At 36.3% G+C, this 18653-nt stretch overlaps 1 protein-coding gene across 1 annotated transcript in view; it reads left to right on the forward strand.

Annotated features, from left to right (window-relative positions):
- The window catches only part of LOC149785654 (gamma-aminobutyric acid type B receptor subunit 2-like), a 63738-nt gene that overhangs the window by 24799 nt on the left and 20286 nt on the right, over window positions 1-18653 (forward strand). Inside the window, exons 9-12 of the mRNA XM_089979917.1 lie at window positions 1048-1162; window positions 3165-3247; window positions 5255-5405; window positions 7536-7668. Coding sequence (XP_089836043.1) covers window positions 1048-1162; window positions 3165-3247; window positions 5255-5405; window positions 7536-7668 — 482 coding nt within the window. The remainder of the gene's footprint in view (window positions 1-1047; window positions 1163-3164; window positions 3248-5254; window positions 5406-7535; window positions 7669-18653) is intronic.

Here is an 18653-nt window from a genome sequence, read left to right on the forward strand (position 1 = left end):
AACGGAGAGCGCTTTAGACCACTCGGCCACTCGGGGCCCCCAAAAACAATTAGACAAAAGAACGTGATATAACAGTACTATTTATGAAGAACGTATTATTATGAGTGTAAAACAGTGCAATAAATTTATCCTTTTAAGACCAGCAACACATTTGTGCAACAAATAAAAAAGTGCTAAATAAGTATTTTAGCCTGATTAGGCGTATGAATATTAAATTTCAGCAGAAGAGAACTATTTTTCTGTCGTGTACATTTCACGATCAGACTACCGTTAGGGAAGAAAAGATATTCTACCTCTTAAATGCAGCCCACCTGGAAAGAAGAGCATTTATTGTTTTCCGTCTATATACAGAAAGGCAAGGAACTCTTGCTCAGCTAGGCGGCTACCCATCAAACAGTCGTCTAGGAGTTCAAAACATTCATTTGGTAAGATCAATATCGTTCTGTATTGCCTCTCGATATTAAAGAAAATCAGCATTATATTTACACATCAGTTTAAAAAGTCGATATTTCTTAGAATGAATTTGCCATATGCTAGCTTGAAGTATTTTTGAATATTTGCTCAATATTTATGTGAAAATTTCGCAGTAAGGGGTCTAAGGTTTCTTTTTTTAATAAACTTATGCTCCAAGACAGCATTGTTGGTGCTCGTTGCTGGTTGTAATTCGCTCATGCAGCCTGCATTTGTCGCTTGTTTAGTAAAGAAATGTTAAAACGTTCCATGTGAATACCTAGGCGTCGTTGTTTCCCGTTGTTGTTGTTGTTTTGCTGTTTCATTTAAACCACGAATACGAACTTTTGTCGGAAGTCGTATGTGCACTTTTTCGCGCAGGAGCATAAAGAGTGAAGAGGTACGTCTATATTCAAAATTGACAGCGACATCTTGAGCATTCACCTGAAGAAGTCATCAATGGCAAGCATAGTGGGGGACGCCATAATGGTCGCTATTCCACCCCATCGTAACAAAGTTCATCCGTACAGTGCCCGCTGCGACTGTTACAACTGGCAAGATTGAATTCATGGACGCATCTCAATTTGCATTGTACAGGAAGCGAAGATGCAGACATGGATCAGTTGCTTTGCCGACAGTCCACTGTGGAAATCAAAGCGCCCGCTGGGAATATTTATGGGCTTTTACTACCTTCACAGTGTCCACTATCTCCGTTTGTGAGCCAAGCCGATAAAGTTTATGTAGACGTGGAACATGACAAATATTCCCCCCCCCCCCATCCTTTTATCGGCGAAGATAGCAAAAATCACAGAACGTCTGTTGGACAAGGTCTGAGACCAAGGGAATTCGAAGGCTTTATTTTCGAAAAACCAATTACTAGCGGGTGTATGTGTGTGTGTCTCCAGGTCACGCACAAAGCATAGACACATATGGCACCGACATGCTGAGATTGAAAAATTCTATATGAATAGTCCTCCGATCACTGATGTTGATTGCTAAGTGGAATCTGTCGTTGATTTTTCTATTGTCTCAACTCATATAGACACTCCAGTCGTTTATCCTCGAATTGTCCCCCTTGTTGAGGCTAGTTGCTCATGCATTTCTTCCTTCTTTTACATATTCTTCTCGCAATAATGTAATAGGAGAAATGATTCCGACTGAGAAAGTGATAGTTTTGTAAATGATTTTTCTCTGAGAATACTTACATTGTCTCATTACTATTTTGCCCTCCTATATCTTCCGGCAAATGCTAGCATCCTTGCGCTTGTATTACTCGGATTAAAATAGTTAATATGACACGCTAAATCGTTCACGATGGATGAGCTGGAATTATCGTAGGGTGAGCTGTTTTTCGTTGTTTTCGAACTTAGAAGTAAACTCTGCAATTGATTTAAAACACAACAACAACAATAACAACAACACTTCCTCATAAGAATACTCCCCGAAGGGCAAAACATTACAAGCAAACAAAGCATGAACCATTTCATTTGTATTACTAACAATGCATAAAAGGTAACGTTCTTATATTTCAAAGTGATGATTCAGCTCACCCAGTTATCTCTCCAAGCTAACACTACGATTACTCCTGCTCAGCCTAGAATTACTTCAACTCACCCTACAATTACTTCAACTCACCCTACGATTACTTCAGCTCACCCTACAAATACTTCAGCGCATCCTATGATTACTCCAGCTCACCCTACAATTACTTCATCTCATCCTACGATTAATCCAGCTCACCCTACAATTACTTCAGCTCACCCTACAATTACTCCTGCTCAGCCTAGCATTACTTCAACTCATCCTACGATTTACTTCAGCTCACCCTACGATTACTTCAGCTCACCCTACGATTACTTCAGCTCAGTTCATACATTTTGAACGATTTGGGGTGCCATAAGTTACAATCGGGTTGATCGATAGCCATATGGCGAGAGGTAAGGAGAGGTTATGGGTAACAGTTCTTCCCTTTGTCTATATGATGGCTAGACAGCGAATACGAATGTTCCTCTCTGCGGAAGAGCTGGTTTCGATAGGTAGCGTTGATCTGATTGGGTTAGTATTCTCTGAAAACTATAATTTACTTAAATTACTGTCAGCACACACTTTTGAGTATAAGATTAAAAATTCACACATTATAAAACGCATAAATTACGAATTAGAAATTATTTTCCATTCAGGCATGATTACTATGCCCTGAAATAAGATGGGCCTGTAATTTGATTTTTAAGATATAGAGAATTAGATGTAAATTAAATTGTGCCTAAAAATACTAGTTTTTGTTTTCTTCGGTCTTGCATGTTTGTTTGTTTTTTTATACTGAAGTTAATGATTGAGTTTCTACTTTATAGAAACCTTAAATTACATAATATATTTAAAAATAAACTGGTTCCTTACCTATATGTGATTAAAAATTGACAGATAATACGCGAACAAATGTGGCAAGTTATGATCCAAACACAGACACGTTGGAATGGTTTCTATCACAGGACAAAATCTGGAAAGGTACTCTCTCTCTCTCTCTCTCTGTATTTACATACTGCTGTTAGACATTCCATTTTCTATTTATCCACAAAGCTCGCAGTAGTTTATAGACAATAGGTGCAGCATAACTTATTATCGATGTTAGGACATCTAGTTTATTTCAGATGCTTTCCTTTCTATTTCTATATCTCTTTACCCAATGTATCAATATGCCATGATTTGCTTTGAAGGCCCTATGAGCACACCCTTCCATTCACACCAACACATGAGAGTAGTGACTTTAAAAGCAGCATTCATTTTGCACGGAGAACAGGTAAGCTGGGATAAATACATTACGTGAATTTGAACAAAGAACACAGAAAACTATTTTGTAAAACAAAGTCTTGAAAAACAAAAAGTGGTGAATCTGGGCAGGCTGTTTATTATTGAAATAATTTTGGGTGATTTCTTGATCTTTGTACTTCAAGCATGAGTATCGCCACGTAAACCGACAACAACATCAAAATGGTCAGCGTATGAAATGAATCTGTGAACAGTCCATACATGATTGACCTGAGGGTTGGTACAGCAAAGTCTCAGTATTGTTATCAGACCAGTTGCATGATTATAATACCAGACCTCACACTGTACAATAAAGAGTCAAGCCAGTCATACGAACTCAGTACAGTTCTATGCTCCAGCACCTATACACGAAAATGGGCCATGTTTTCATAACCCTTACATAACCCTTAGTCACAATGTGAATCCACCTCAAAGCCAGTCGATTGAAATCACTCAGTGCAGAGCAAGATACCAAAATAGGAATACAAAATATTATCATACCGATGATAGAATTGTTATCTGTTATCGACATATAATTTTACTTCGTATTATCATGTATCCTTCTGTAGGATACTGGGCTACCACTTTCTATTCTGTCTGGTGTATATTCGCAACTTTCTGTATTACTCTCAATAGGCCTTAATATCTATTATAGACATCAGAAGAGACTGTGTACTTAGACGAGAGATAATTTTTCTGACACCATGCAAATGTGTGTGCTAAGCGCGAATGCACAGATCCACGACTATTTTTCATTTATTTATTTTTTGTTGGTGGGATGTTAGCTTAGTTTGGTGTAAATCGGGGTTCGTGCGTGCAGGCAAGGCGATGAGTACCAGAATCCTCAATCCTCAGACCCAGGTTAGAAGTTCAGTAGAGGACAAATTTAATCCTTTGCTCGGTTCCAAGTTTACTATTACAAGGCCACTGGCTTCATTTGCTTCGATGACTTAATGAGTGTTGGTGTCGGAAGAGAGAGCTTAGGAAAAATTAAGTCTGTAATCAAAGACTTCATATCGATTAGGACCGTCACGGAAATATTTGATTTTATACTCCTTTTACGACTCTTTGGTCTTGAACTAAGTAATAAAATGAAGCGAAACCATCAATTTTATTAAAATTAGCAAATAATATATACTTCTAAGTTACAAAGTGAAAATTCAAAGATGAACTTAAAGTATTGTGAATTTTATCCAATGAAATCCTAAATGTTTAATCGCAAGTCCAAAAGTAAAGAATGCTCCAGATGAATTCGAATATTCTTGAATGTGCTGATATACTAATAGTCCTGAATATGTTGATGTACCAATAATTTTGATGTGTCACAATGTCATAAGCCAGAATGCCTTTAATGAATTTACAATAATCCATAAAAAGTATTTTGGTCCCAAAGTTCAAAAAACAATTTGTAATTCCGATGAATAAATTAGATAAATGATTCCTCTCAAATTATATCTGAACACAACGGTAAATGAATAAAAAAATTTCATTCTATATCCAATAATTTCACTTGACCTGAACCCCAGCTTAATGTCCACAATATGAGTGACAGGTGTTCGCTTCCAGAACATTCTAAGTTTGTAAATAAGCTTATTCCTTGAACTCGGATCGAAGTAAAAGATCTTTAAAAAAAATGACGAAGATCATGTAGGCCATAACTTTACCCTGAATTACGGACAAAGGTCAAGAACACACTATAAATTAAATATGCATAACACTCTGTACATTATCTTTCACCAACATGCAGACTGTTCGCCTGTCAGATTTTAATTTTCCTGTGTAAAAATGAATTTAAGAAACAAGGTCAAGCAGTCTGGGGAATGAAAAAAAATGACCGCTAATCTATATGCCACTTATAGGTTTTATTTTGCTATTGCGTAGGCATTTATAATTTGTTGCAAGTTTGTCTTTTGCAGCTAGTTTTTCAATAATAATTTCCATAGTTCATTAGAAATAACCGTCCCATATTAAGCAAACTTATTTATGGTATTTACCACAGATGGAAAGAAACCGGAAGACCAGTTTCAGTACACGGAAATCCATGTCCCATATTCCGTGTCGGCATTAATAATTGTGCTCGTGCTGAACACTATAGGAGTTATTACGGCTTTGGCATTCCTGGCAATCAATGTCACCTACAGGAATAATAGGTAACTATCACCTCTTTGGTTCTAAAAAAAATATTGAATGTGTACAGTTTTAAAAGCATCACTCTTTTGTTAATTTTGTGCCTGCCGTTTTTATTTGAATGACCTAGAGAGTTTGTTTGTTATGGTGTTGTTGTTTTTGCAGAGTAACAACGTTATTTATCTTTTCTTATTAAACTCCAATCTCAGCAAAGGACGAATTTACACACACACACACACACACACACACACACACACTATATATATATATATATATATATATATATATATATATATATATATATATAGAGAGAGAGAGAGAGAGAGAGAGAGAGAGAGAGAGAGAGAGAGAGAGAATGATCTACTTAATACAACTCAAAACATCTAACTTCTGTTTCCATATGAACGATTACTGATTTATGCATATCACTTTTGAATTATGTTTCTGTAAATAACTTCGTTTAATCAAAAGAAGGCATTTTGTCATCAAGGGTTTTTATTTTCGTAGTAACGGATAATGCTTTTAGATGAAATAATACAGTAGATAAAATTGAGAATTGTTGTATTTTCTCAAATGAGTTTTTGTCTAATACAGCAGAAAATATAGATTTTATAACACTGAAAATAAGACATTGTTTGGACAGACACGCTAGAAGTTGCTTTTTTTTTTGCATAGAATTTTCCAAAACGGTCATGCCGAACACTCTGTTTATTAAAAAAACAGGGTACAAGAATGAGTCATTTGACTGTTGACCTGTTACTTCAATAAATCATATGGGAATATTTTCTTATTTGTGAGGTTCATACACGAACGATAATAATCACTAAAATGATTAATGTCACGAATTATAAAAGGGCAATGAAATAGTTCCTTATTTGTCATAAAGGTATGTACAAAAACCATGCGTTAAGTGCAAATAATCCAAGGCAATAGTTTACTGTGATATACACATACTTTTGTCTTCGCAAGATGAGTGAATCTGGCCCAATGTTAAGATTTTGTTGTATGAAGATGAATACTGGCTTCAGTGACCTGATTTATGAAATTTACTAGAAAGCAATAATACATTTATTAGGTTTTTCACCAACTTGGAAGTATGTAAGCTATCAAACATGTGAAAGCTAATTAAAATGTTGGTTTTAGATGGAATAAAAGAAACGAGCACGTGTTTAATATCAAACATCCGCTTTTCTTTTTTACATGTTTTTAATTTATGAATGATCGCTCCTTTATGCTTGAATAAGTTATACAGCATAATGACAATGGAAAGAGCGATGATAATGGTTGCTCTATTAAGTTGTCTGAAAACATGTTTACTTAAAGACAAAATGACAGGCTACATTTGTTCTTGGAACAAATATTATTGTAAAATAAAATCAGGCTAGTTTTTATATAGATTTCACTACTCGTGGTATCTAGAAGGCAGAAAAGGGAGTAATTTTGCTCATTACTAAATTGTACGCTTGACTACAGATCATCAAATTTGTTTCCTCAGTCTGGGGACAAAGAATGAAAAATATCTAACATATGAAATACGAGAATCTAATAACCTCAGTGAATGATAACATTTATTGCTTATTCGTGCCACTCCCCTAAAATATATTTCTGATTCTCCCCTAAATGACGTATTGATGCTGGATTTTTCAAGAATTGACTAATGTTTTGTCGAATGCAAGGCGTTTAATTCACAAATTATGGTTTCGTAGATCGATTCTTAATTATTTCTAGTTGGTGAGAATATTCGATTTACTCCGGTCGTACTCTTCTTAAAATGCTACAGTTATAGAACAGTTCAGAATCTGTCTTGTGAAAACTTGGAAATAAATGCTAACATGCCGTGAAAGAAAGTGGTCGCTTTAGAAGGAATTTCTTATGATCAAAGTCGACGACTGTAATAGGATACACACCAAGTAATAGTATTTTAAAATACGGTAAACGAATCCAAACAGTAGCTTAATACAGATGGACGTAAAAGTGAAATAATGGATTAGCAGGCAGTGTATTTACACCTCGTCTCTATACATTGTGGTGTATATAGCCATACAAGCAGTGAATATTCATTTCCTTCATACATTGAGGTGTATACAGCCACACAAGCAGTGAATATTCATTTCCTTCCTTTAATTACTTTTTATTTGTATTTTTATTTTCAGAACTATCAAGATGTCAAGTCCATCAATCAACAACATCTTGATTGTAGGTAGCCTAATAATGTACTCTGCTGTGTACATCGTTGCCATTGACTACAGTTTATCTGGTTACCAAGAAACGAAATCAATATGCATGGTAACGTACGATAATTTTTCAAGATTTAGTACATTAGTGGCACAGGGCATCATTCTTAGTCAAAACACTCGTTTTAAATTCCCGACGACCAATTTTCAAAATGAAACAAAATTAATTTCCTTTTAAGATCGAATTCCTAATAATATGAAAAAGGTTCATGTTTCCTTGATTAAGAGGGAGAACAATTATGAAGTTTCCGTGGACTTTAGTGAAATGCGCAACACCACCCCCACCACTGACATATACAGTACGTGTCTTGTTAGTATTGGCAACCAGCGCAACTATGACAACTTTTACAAGAGATTACTTTTGTCCACTGATGGTCCAGTTTGTTTGCTGCTATTGTTTAGTTATATGAAATTTTAAACTATGGATTCAATGCTGTGAGTAAATCATGCATACTGAAAGGATAAACTAATCTGCTACATAGGTGACGAATGATTGAATGCCAGTGGCTATAATTTAAAATTATCCGAAGCTTCGATTTATCAATGGATCTGGAATATTTTCATTCAGGGTGGCTAGTCTAAGTTCGTCGTCCTCATCAAGACTCGTTTACATGTATATATCTTAGATTCTTTGGAACTGATGTCAGATCTTAATACTTAATCCGGTGTCACTTTCAATACCTAGATTCTCTTTCCACCAATTTCATAACGAAAACCAGCAGATGGGCTGAACTAACCAACCCCTTTATGAGAAAGACAATGTTTTTTGTGTAACATCTGGGAAGACGAGTTTCATTTTGTTTTGGAATGGTTCTTTATATTCTGACCTTTGCATATATATATATATATATATATATATATATATATATATATATATATATATATATATATATATATATACACATTTTTGAACTAACCCATATATGTTAAATTCATTATATTATTGGCTTTCGATGACGTAGTAGTAATAAAAAATAAATATTGAAAAAAATTGTATGTTTGTTTATAAAGTATTTACATGAAGAAAAAAACACTTTCTTACACACTTCTTGACCTAAAATTAAATTACTTTTTTTTAAAATTGTCTTTAATGTAACCTTTACGTAAACTATTATTGAAACTCTTTATTACAATCCCTGGCCCAAATGTTTTTGGAATCAAATTTTCAGAAAATAATAATAATAATAATAATAATAGTAATTAAAACCACCGATGACATCTATATAAAACATAAGAACTTTTCTAAAATTATTAGGGGGGAAATTAGTGTGTATTGAATTCTGAGCCGTTAATTGCTGTTAATAAAGACAATTTTGAATGTCTCGTTCAAAATACTATCTACGAGTAAAATGTACTTTACTTCTATTATCGTCCTAAAGTCAATGACACCAGAACGAGTCATCTTAAGAGATAATCTGTACAATGTGATGAAGGTAAAGTGGAGGAATATCAAGCAGACTGTGATTAGTTCCACATTTCTTATCACAAATATCATACTGAAAACAGCTTATATTTGGTTCAATAGATATAAAAAAACTTGAGCTCAGTCCACATACTTTTTATCAGGTCTGACTAACTCTCGACGAATATAAAGCTTTGGAAAAACAGTTGTGCAGATGAATCTTATTGACGCAGACGTTATTCAGCTCTTTACCTAAGAAATCCTATTAGCATGCACGAATGAGATAAAATACTTGAATCCAATCATACTGTAATAGGATGACAATGGGTGGGGTTGAATCTAGCCAAGATGCTTAACACAAAACATGTGAACGGGATGTTTATTTATAATGCAATCTGATGATGATTGAATCTCTGATGATCTAATTCCGACCGCTTCTCACATACTAAAACAACTCACTGCATATTCACACACAATTCTGGAAACGTTATGACAAAATAGCATCGTTCCATGGTGCATTAACCTTGCATATATATATATATATATATATATATATATATATATATATATATATATATATATATATATATATATATATAACCTCTGCGATGATCACCAATAATTTCACTCCACTTTTCGACCGCTCCGGTGGCCTAGTGGTTACAGCGTGTTCGAAGCACGGCCGAGTCATACCAAAGACTTACAAAATTGGTACTAACAACTTCCTCGCTTGGCGATCAGCATTAAGAGGTTAGTGTTATGGCTGGTCGGCGTGGTGTCAGAATAATGTGACTGGGTGGGACATCATGTTAGGTGTCTGCGACATGATGCCCCAGTGCTAGACATCATTATAAACTGCCACAATGCAGACATCGTAGCGATATGACTGAAAAAGTGTTAAAAGCTACGTTAAAAATCCTAATCACACACACACACACACACAATCACTCCACTTTTCGCGATGAATGATTAAAGAATGACCTCATGAACTCCACACAGCATGCGGAAGGGTCCCTCGGGAATCTCCCTACCCCACATACACGTTGGTCCAGAACTTTTGGGACGTTACGTTGAGTCCACCGGTATCGTCCAGTGAGCCATCGTTACCAGAACCACCCATGGTAAATGTATTCGGCTGTACCCAACCGAGTTCGATAGCTCCACGTAACTCCACGCAACAGTTAAAAATACAATAACTGAGCCGTGTAATACGTGATACAGGTTTGAGTGCGAATACAGCGATATACATTATACATACGTGCAAATGAACAGACTTCGTCACACATCAAAATTTTCCTTATAAGAACGGTTGTATGACATTAATTTTATAATAACCACGTTCGTACATGAATCTGTTTACGACAGGAATGATTGCATTGGACTATGAAAATTCGAACATTTCTCAGAATTTAATGCGTACAATGCATATAACATAATTTAGCTTGTCTATTCAGCTATCAAATGTCTAACCTGAAATAGTCTATATTCTATCTGACAACATAGCTTTATGTTTCATATATCTGACTTTCTAGAAATTTAGAATAAATACCAAACATTCAACATATTCAACAATTTCATTACATGGAATGGATAGCAAGAAGGAATAAAGTTTTATATGCATTTTGGGAAAAATAGCACTGTAGGTACTAGCGACGTGCTCCATTTCCACGAGCAACGACCCTCCCACGTTTTTCGTGCTGAAACGTGTGAAAAACGGTCAGTATTTTGCGATCGCCAAGGTTAAAACCATGCACCGCGAGTAACGCTGTACGCGACAGTGAAATCCAATATACATTTATGTTCATAAATAATACAAAATATTTTTTCATGATAACAATCCTGTGACATTATAAACCTGTCCATCGGGTTTCATACCACTGAATATTGATATTACATAACTTATTTTTTATATAGGAACTGCTATCACATTCATTTGATAATTTATGTAATCCGTGTCGGCCATACAACTTACCGGAATCGCCATCTAATTTTTCACACTCGTTGATTTTCATTGAACTTTTAGGCATTCTTCACACTTACCTTAAAGTACCGAAGAATGTGTCTGATAAGCTGGCTGAATCTCTCTTTTTTGAGCAGTTTCCGAATCTCCTGGAGTATGGAAATTCGATAGGGGGCAACCTGATTATTCTTGGAGATTTCAACTGTCACTTTGCCTGTCCCGGAAACCCAAAACTCATAGATTCCATTAATGTTTTCAACCTCAAACAGTCAGTTAACCAACCCGCCCATAAACACGGTCACATTTTAGACTGGATTCTTCATAGACCCGATGATAACATTCTACGGTCCTCCCAGGTATCCCATGACCTTGCATCAGATTACCTCTGCATTATATGCCATCTTGACGTATCAGTCCCTAACCCCCCACCTTTATCTGCTACTAAAAGAATCCTCCGTATGATAAATAGAACCAAACTAATGCACGACATCCAAGCAAACCTAACAACTTGGTTACCTCCTACAGCAGAACAACTCGATAACTGCATGAGTTCATTGCTCGACAAACATGCCCCAGCTACCAAGTGCAGAGTATCAATTCAAAAGTGTTCTCCATGGTATAGCAGTGTTAGGGACCAGCTTCCCACTGCTAAAAGAGACCGCTGTAAAGCTGAGAGACTTTGGCTTTCCACCAGACTCACTATTCATAAGCATTCTATGAAGCCGCTAAGAAGAATGTCACAAATATAATCCATGTAGCGAAATCAGCCCACTACACTACTAATATCATGGAAAGTTTCAGCTGCAAAGAGCTCTTCGAGATTACTAACAAGCTAATGTCAAGGAACAAATCAACACCACTTCCAACTACCTTCTCTCCAGTCGACCTTCCGGACATGTTTGCAAATTGCTTCCGTGACAAAGTACAAACCATTAGAGATAAGCTTGACACCACATGTTCGATTGACTCGTCGTCACCATACATTTGGGATACAGAATATTTGCGCGGCAACCATTAGCAGTATTTGAACCTGTCTCTATGGATTTCGTAAGTACACTCCTGATGAAGAGTGCACCAAAGTCATGTGAACTTGATCCAATTCCAACATCACTGCTGCTTGAGTGCTTAGATCCAGTAGTGCCTTCACTAACTGATGTTATTAATAGCTCTCTCTCATCCGGGGAATTCCCATCATTTTTCAAAACTGCCATTGTAAAGCCTCTGCTAAAGAAACCAACACTAGACCATAACGATTTAAAGAACTACCGCCCAGTTTAAAATCTCCCATTCATATAAAAAATCTTAGAAAAGGTTGTTCTATCCCAGCTTGTATCTCATCTGAATTCAAACAGTCTTTTTTTAGCAATGTACAATCTGCATATCGCCCTTGCCACAGTACTGAAGCTGTTCTTCTAAAGGTAGTTAATGACATTCTCTTTGCATCGGATAGCGGACAGATTACAGTCCTCACCCTCCTTGATTTCTCTGCAGCATTTGACACAATAGACCATGCTATATTACTTCACCGTCTCCAACATGTATCTGGCATTCATGATACAGCCTTACTGTGGTTCAAGTCCTACTTGGTCAACAGGACACAAATTGTATCTGCAAATGGAATACACTCCAGCCCAGTTGATCTATGTTGTGGTGTTCCACAGGGGTCTGTTTTTGGACATGTTCTTTCATTCTGTACACTCATTCGCTCTCAAGTGTCATAGATCATCATCCAGTGTCTCACCAATTGTACGCTGATGACACCCAAATATACAAATCTAGCCACCCAACTGAAATTGATGCTACCATCCAAGGTGTAGAGAGGTGCATTTCTGATGTGAAATCATGGACGACATGTAACAAGCTGCAGGTGAATGATGATAAAATTGAGGCCATTCTGATCACAAAACAAAGACTTTCTCATTCACGTCATTTACCTCAAACAATAAATATCAGCAACACCAACATTAAATTCACACAATCAGTACGAAAGCTAGGTGTTAGTCTGGACAGTACTCTCACATTGCACCAACATGTCATGAACATATATGCAAGGCTGCATATCTTGAGCTGAGACACATCAGCTCAATTCGCAAATATCTTCAGTTGATGCCACTAAAACACTCGTGTTTTCATTAGTACTTTCAAGACTGGACTATTGTAACTCAATTCTGTCTGGTTCATCTCAATATCTACTCCAGAAACTTCAGAAAGTTCAAAACACAGCTGCTCGGATTATACTTAGAGTACCACGATCAGAGCACACCTCCCCGCTGCTCTGTACCCTACACTGGCTATCCATTCGATCCAGGATCAAACACAAAATTTGTTCTCTGAGCTACTTTTCACTGTCGGACAATAGTCAAACACACCTATTCGACCTCACCCATGTGTACACACCAGCAAGATACTTACGCTCCTCTTTTGACAATCGTATACTCATTATTCCCACTTTGAAAACAAAGTCATATGGACAGCGTTCTTTTGCATACCAGGACCCAGCAACGTGGAATAAATTGCCCGCTGAACTTAGACACAAAGACACAGTGATCCCATTCAAGAGGGCTCCCAAAACTCACTTATTTCGACTGCAGGAACAAACTTAAAGACCTAATAATGATTCCTACCTTAAATATTCTCAGCATGTCTTTTTCGTTTTCTAATTTCATGGTGTTTGTTTTTGTAATCATATCATTATATGTTTGTTTTTTATCTTATACGTGTTGTCTAATGTTGTAAAGCGCTTAGAGCTTCTAAAGATTAGGCGCTATACAATGTCCTCATTATTATTGTATGGTAACATCCTTTTAATTAATGAAAATATTTAAAAAGGAACTTGTATGAAATTTACAAGTATACAGATAGACATGATCCCTCGTCTTTGCAATATATATATATATATATATATATATATATATATATATATATATATATATATATATATATATATATATAGATAGAGAGACAGAGAAGCAGACAGATAGATAGATAGATAGATAGATAGATTAAAGAGTTAATAGTCATGAAAACGAGCTGAGAATTGCTACCCATAGATAAGAACTGTATTAAAAGTTTGTCAATTTGGATTTTGCAAAGAATGTAATAGTAAAACATCACAATTTTTTTCGAAGAAATTAGGAGAACACTCAAAAAGATATTCGCAAGAATCAAACGGAAGTCTAAAAACATTTATTCCTTCCGAATTGCATCGGCACAGTTCCGGAAATTAAATACTTTGGTGAAGGCACAGTAACCGTTGTTAGATCCAGCCAGTGCTGAGTATGCATGTAGGTAGGTAGGTAGGTAGGTAGGCAGGTAGGTATGGGGTGAGCAGAATCCTGTTTATATAGTGCAGATTAAAAGTTAAGTTTGGAAGATCCAAAGTAAATAATAATAATAATAATAATAATAATAATAATAATAATAATAATAACTTTGTATAGTGCTTAATTTTTTAGAAGCCCTACGGTTTTACATTATTATTTAAAACATAAATGCATCTATATGGTCAAGATTACAAAAACAAAACACTGAAATTACCAACAAAGTCATGCTGAAAATAATTAAGGTAAGAAATCAGCATAAGTCATAAGTCTGTTCTAGCAGTCTTAATAGGTGAGTTTTAAGAGTACTCTTGAAGGACATCACAGTGTCATTGTGTCCAAGTTCAACTGGCAGTTCGTTCCACGTAGCTAGGCCCTAGAACGCAAAAGAAAGTTGCCGTAGGATTTGGTTCTGATAGTGGGAACAACGAGAATACGAGTGTGAGAAGAGGAGCGTACGTATTGTAATAAATATGGAGTATGCGCATTTGGTAATAACGTGCCATTTTAACGATTTCTTAGATTTTTGCGATTACTTGTCTGATTATTGGAATTTGGTGCAATGGAAATATTCATTAGCCCAAAATAATTAGACGATTACTAGGAGCAATCGTCACAGAGTGAAGTGTTAGTGAGTTTCCATGATGCCACGGTTCACGTTTGGTGAATTCAGCTTAAAACCGCATGAGTGTCCTTTTTGTACCATAGTCCCTATTGAATTCTAGTGGTGTACATTGGTGGTGTGACTACAGTGGCAGTATTTACGGTAGGAAACCGGTAAATTACACAATGGAATCAACATGGGACTCGGCAGATACCGTTTATGTCGTCATGGTGGCAAATGTAATTCAGTTGTACTGGCGAACTGTGCCTTGAAACCATGAATCGACTGGTCTAAGGTGGCGTAGTCAAAATAGTTCCCTGTGTTAGGGGATAGTTGATTAGTTTCTACGGCGTGAACTGCTGACGGTACGGAAACCTGATGAAGAGACACCGTGCAGATGTGCGGCTGATATATATTTGGCAAGTTGTGTGATCTGTGACCTTGCATTGATTAGAGTAAATTTATGTATAGAATGGACACGTCTTTGGAAATTTGGGGTAAACTTATGACTTCTAGCGGAATCGCGCTAGGGTTTGACACCGCTCGGTCAAGCAAATATCACAGGCTTGTAACAGTGTCTAGTAGGGGTGTACACATGGGTGAGGTCAGATAGGTATATTGGAATGGATGCAGTCAACAGAATGCAGCATATAGAACAGATTTTGTGTTTGATTCTGGAGCAACGCGTAGCATGTGGAGAATACAGAACAGCAAGGAGGAGTGCTTGGTTCTTGGTACTCTAAGGATGTTCCGAGCAGCTGTGTTTTAAATTCTTTAACTTTCTGTCGTAGATACTAAGACAAACCAGATGAAGAGAATGACAATACTTCAGCCTGGAAAATGTTTAGGAACATACAATTGTCTTGTGGCATCAATTGAAAGAAAGCTGCGAATGCGTGGCTGCTCCAGATATGCAACCTTGCATATGTTTATGATATGTTGGTGTAATGAGAGTATTGTCGAAAGCGACACCAGGCTGAATCATGAATCCAAAATACTTGCTAGATACGGTGAAGAAATATATCATAGTCAGTTGTGTTAAATGCTGCAGACAAGTCAGTGAGAGTGGGAATTGTAATCTTTCCACTAACAAAATCAGACAGAAGATATTTAACTACTTCCGGTATTGTGGCGAGGGCGATATGCGTAATGTAAATTGCTAATAAGACTATTTAAATTTAGATGAGGTACAAGTTGGGACAGAACAACATATCTAAGATATATATGAATAAAAAGCTAGAAACATTGCAGCAGTCGTTTTTAAAATAGTTAGAGTCTAGCGTTGGTTTCTTCAACAGACGCTTTACAATCTCAATTTTGAAAAATGACGGAATTCCCGTATGAAAGAGACAAATTAATAACAACGGTTAGTGAAGGCAATTCTGAATCTAAACACAGCAAGTAGCAGTGATCGGAAAATCGGATCAAGTTCACGTGACTTTTGTGGAGTTCCTCATCGCGATTATACATAAGAAATCAATAGAGACATAGGCAAATGTTACGGTTGGCTGTTAAATTCTGTATCCGAAATGTAAGATAACGCTTACAAATAATGATTCCGTATAGACAGGCTCAAATACTGTTGATGGTTGCCTGTACCACAGCTGTAAGATAAATCCAGGCCCGGTCCTAGGGCAAGGAGATCGAGGCAACTGTCTTGAGCCCCGCGCTTTCAGAAAATCAACTCTGCAATGCAATTATTTTTCTTGGGGGTTTGGGGGGGGGGGTGCTCATCACTTGCTGCCTTGGGCCCCGCATGCTGCCTTTGGCCCCGCACATTCTAGAGCCAGGCCTTTATACATCCTTAGAAATTAGTTACAGTATACTCAAGATAAAATGTAAAGAATATACAATGGAATAATCCTTTAAAAGGTGCAAAACATAACAATAGTACAAAATCCATAAAGTATAAGGTCACAAACTGTTTTGTAAATCAAACTCTTAAAAAGTCGAAGCCTTTTCTTTGACAATGCATCATCAAAACCTCTTCTAAAACAGTTTACACTAAAAACTATTGTCTTACAAGGTGGGAGTCATATACGAGACAGGAATGGGTTCCACTATTAGTGGACATTGGTAAGTTATGTAGTTTCGTTAAGGTTCGCCCTCCAGGAGATGTGCTTGGGTCAGGAAGCGGGTACTAAACACGAGCTGTATAAAAAAAAATCATCTGTGAAATTTGTTGTACCTGAGGGATGCCATACTCCAGCGGTGGGTTTGATGTTTTAAAGCTTGCTTCCACATATCTTACCAAGTATATACAACATGCTGATTTAAATAATATTAAAAAACAGTATATGGAATCTTCTATTCAGAACTGAGTGATTGCAGCTTATTTTAGCAGCTTTATCTGCCTTTTCGTTACTCCCAACAGCAATGTGACTAGTTCCAAATATACATAATACTGTTTCCAGATGTTATGTACAAATCAAGTTGTACGATTTTAGGAGTTAATGGATGGTTAAATTTAAGGATTTTACTATCTTTTTATTGTGGAAAAACAATATGAAAATATGATGAAATTTGTTTTTGAGAGGTTTTAACGTAGTCCGAAAATTTGTGCACGCCTCTAATTTTGTGATAAAATGGAGGATTTATCCGATAACCGACTTGAGATAGTCTCTGGAGTGCTCCAACGGCAGCGGCAACTGTATCACCATCTTCAAACTGTCCGTATACAGAAACGTATGGCTACTACACGAGGCTATGATTTCAATGAATTTACTCCCATAAGCGAGAGAGCTGGTAGAAGACTTTTGCAGTTGAAATAATCCAATCCTATAGGGGGCTAAGTACAAACTAAAACACGTCTGTATACTTGATGTTACAAAAGGAATACAAGAAAAAAGAATGACTCCAAAACAGGAATGAATCTGATTGCTCAGCTGTCTCCAAATATGAACCTTCTATTAAGACTATATTTCACAACATACTTCACATGACAGATCATAAACTCAATACGTATTTCAAAATACTTATTCATGTGACCTAGCCCATCCAATGGGAAATTTCTAAATTTTTTCTAGAACCGTCCAAACCCCACCAGCCAATGAAAAATTAACCCAAAATACCTCAACAAGTCCTATTATTAAGCTTATTATTAGTAATTGTGAACACATACTAAACATCTATTTATAGATCCTATGTAATGTTACGCTCTTAATATTCATAAAACAGACCCTCGTCACGTAGACAAAAATCTAACTAAGATAATCACTCCACTTTACAGCCATGAAGAAAACTTTTTAAGCATGTCTAACTTGATAATAATGAGTCGACTAACAAATCCAGGCCTAGCCCCAGTTACGTACATCATGGTTGTACAATATCTTTTATAAAAACGCCAGATACTTAACTCTTTTTTAAAAGTATAAGTGAAAAGATTTTAAAAGAATGTGTGCAGAAAAAGGGGATATTAAGAAATACTAAACAATATAGATGTTTTGCTCCGAGTCGGCGGAAAGATCCGACGCCGTATCAAATTCGTTCTTTCCGTCCACACGGAACAAAACACATATGTAGTTTTGTTTCTGTATTAATGAGCAGCAAAGTTTGATACGGCTAAAAGTTTGTATTTCAAAATCTTGACCAAATAGTTTCGTCTTTGTCTTTCATCCTAACATGTTTCGTCCTTGTCTTTCATCCAAACAAGTGCAATGTATGTACATACTTTTATTGATTTTATCTAGTCGATGCAGAATTCGTTTTGCATATCAAATGCGCAAACACCAACAAGATTGTCTACAACTAT

The sequence above is a fragment of the Sinohyriopsis cumingii genome, chromosome 13, assembly GCF_028554795.1.
Source record: "Sinohyriopsis cumingii isolate HCF-2022 chromosome 13, ASM2855479v2, whole genome shotgun sequence".
Lineage (NCBI taxonomy): Eukaryota > Metazoa > Mollusca > Bivalvia > Unionida > Unionidae > Sinohyriopsis > Sinohyriopsis cumingii.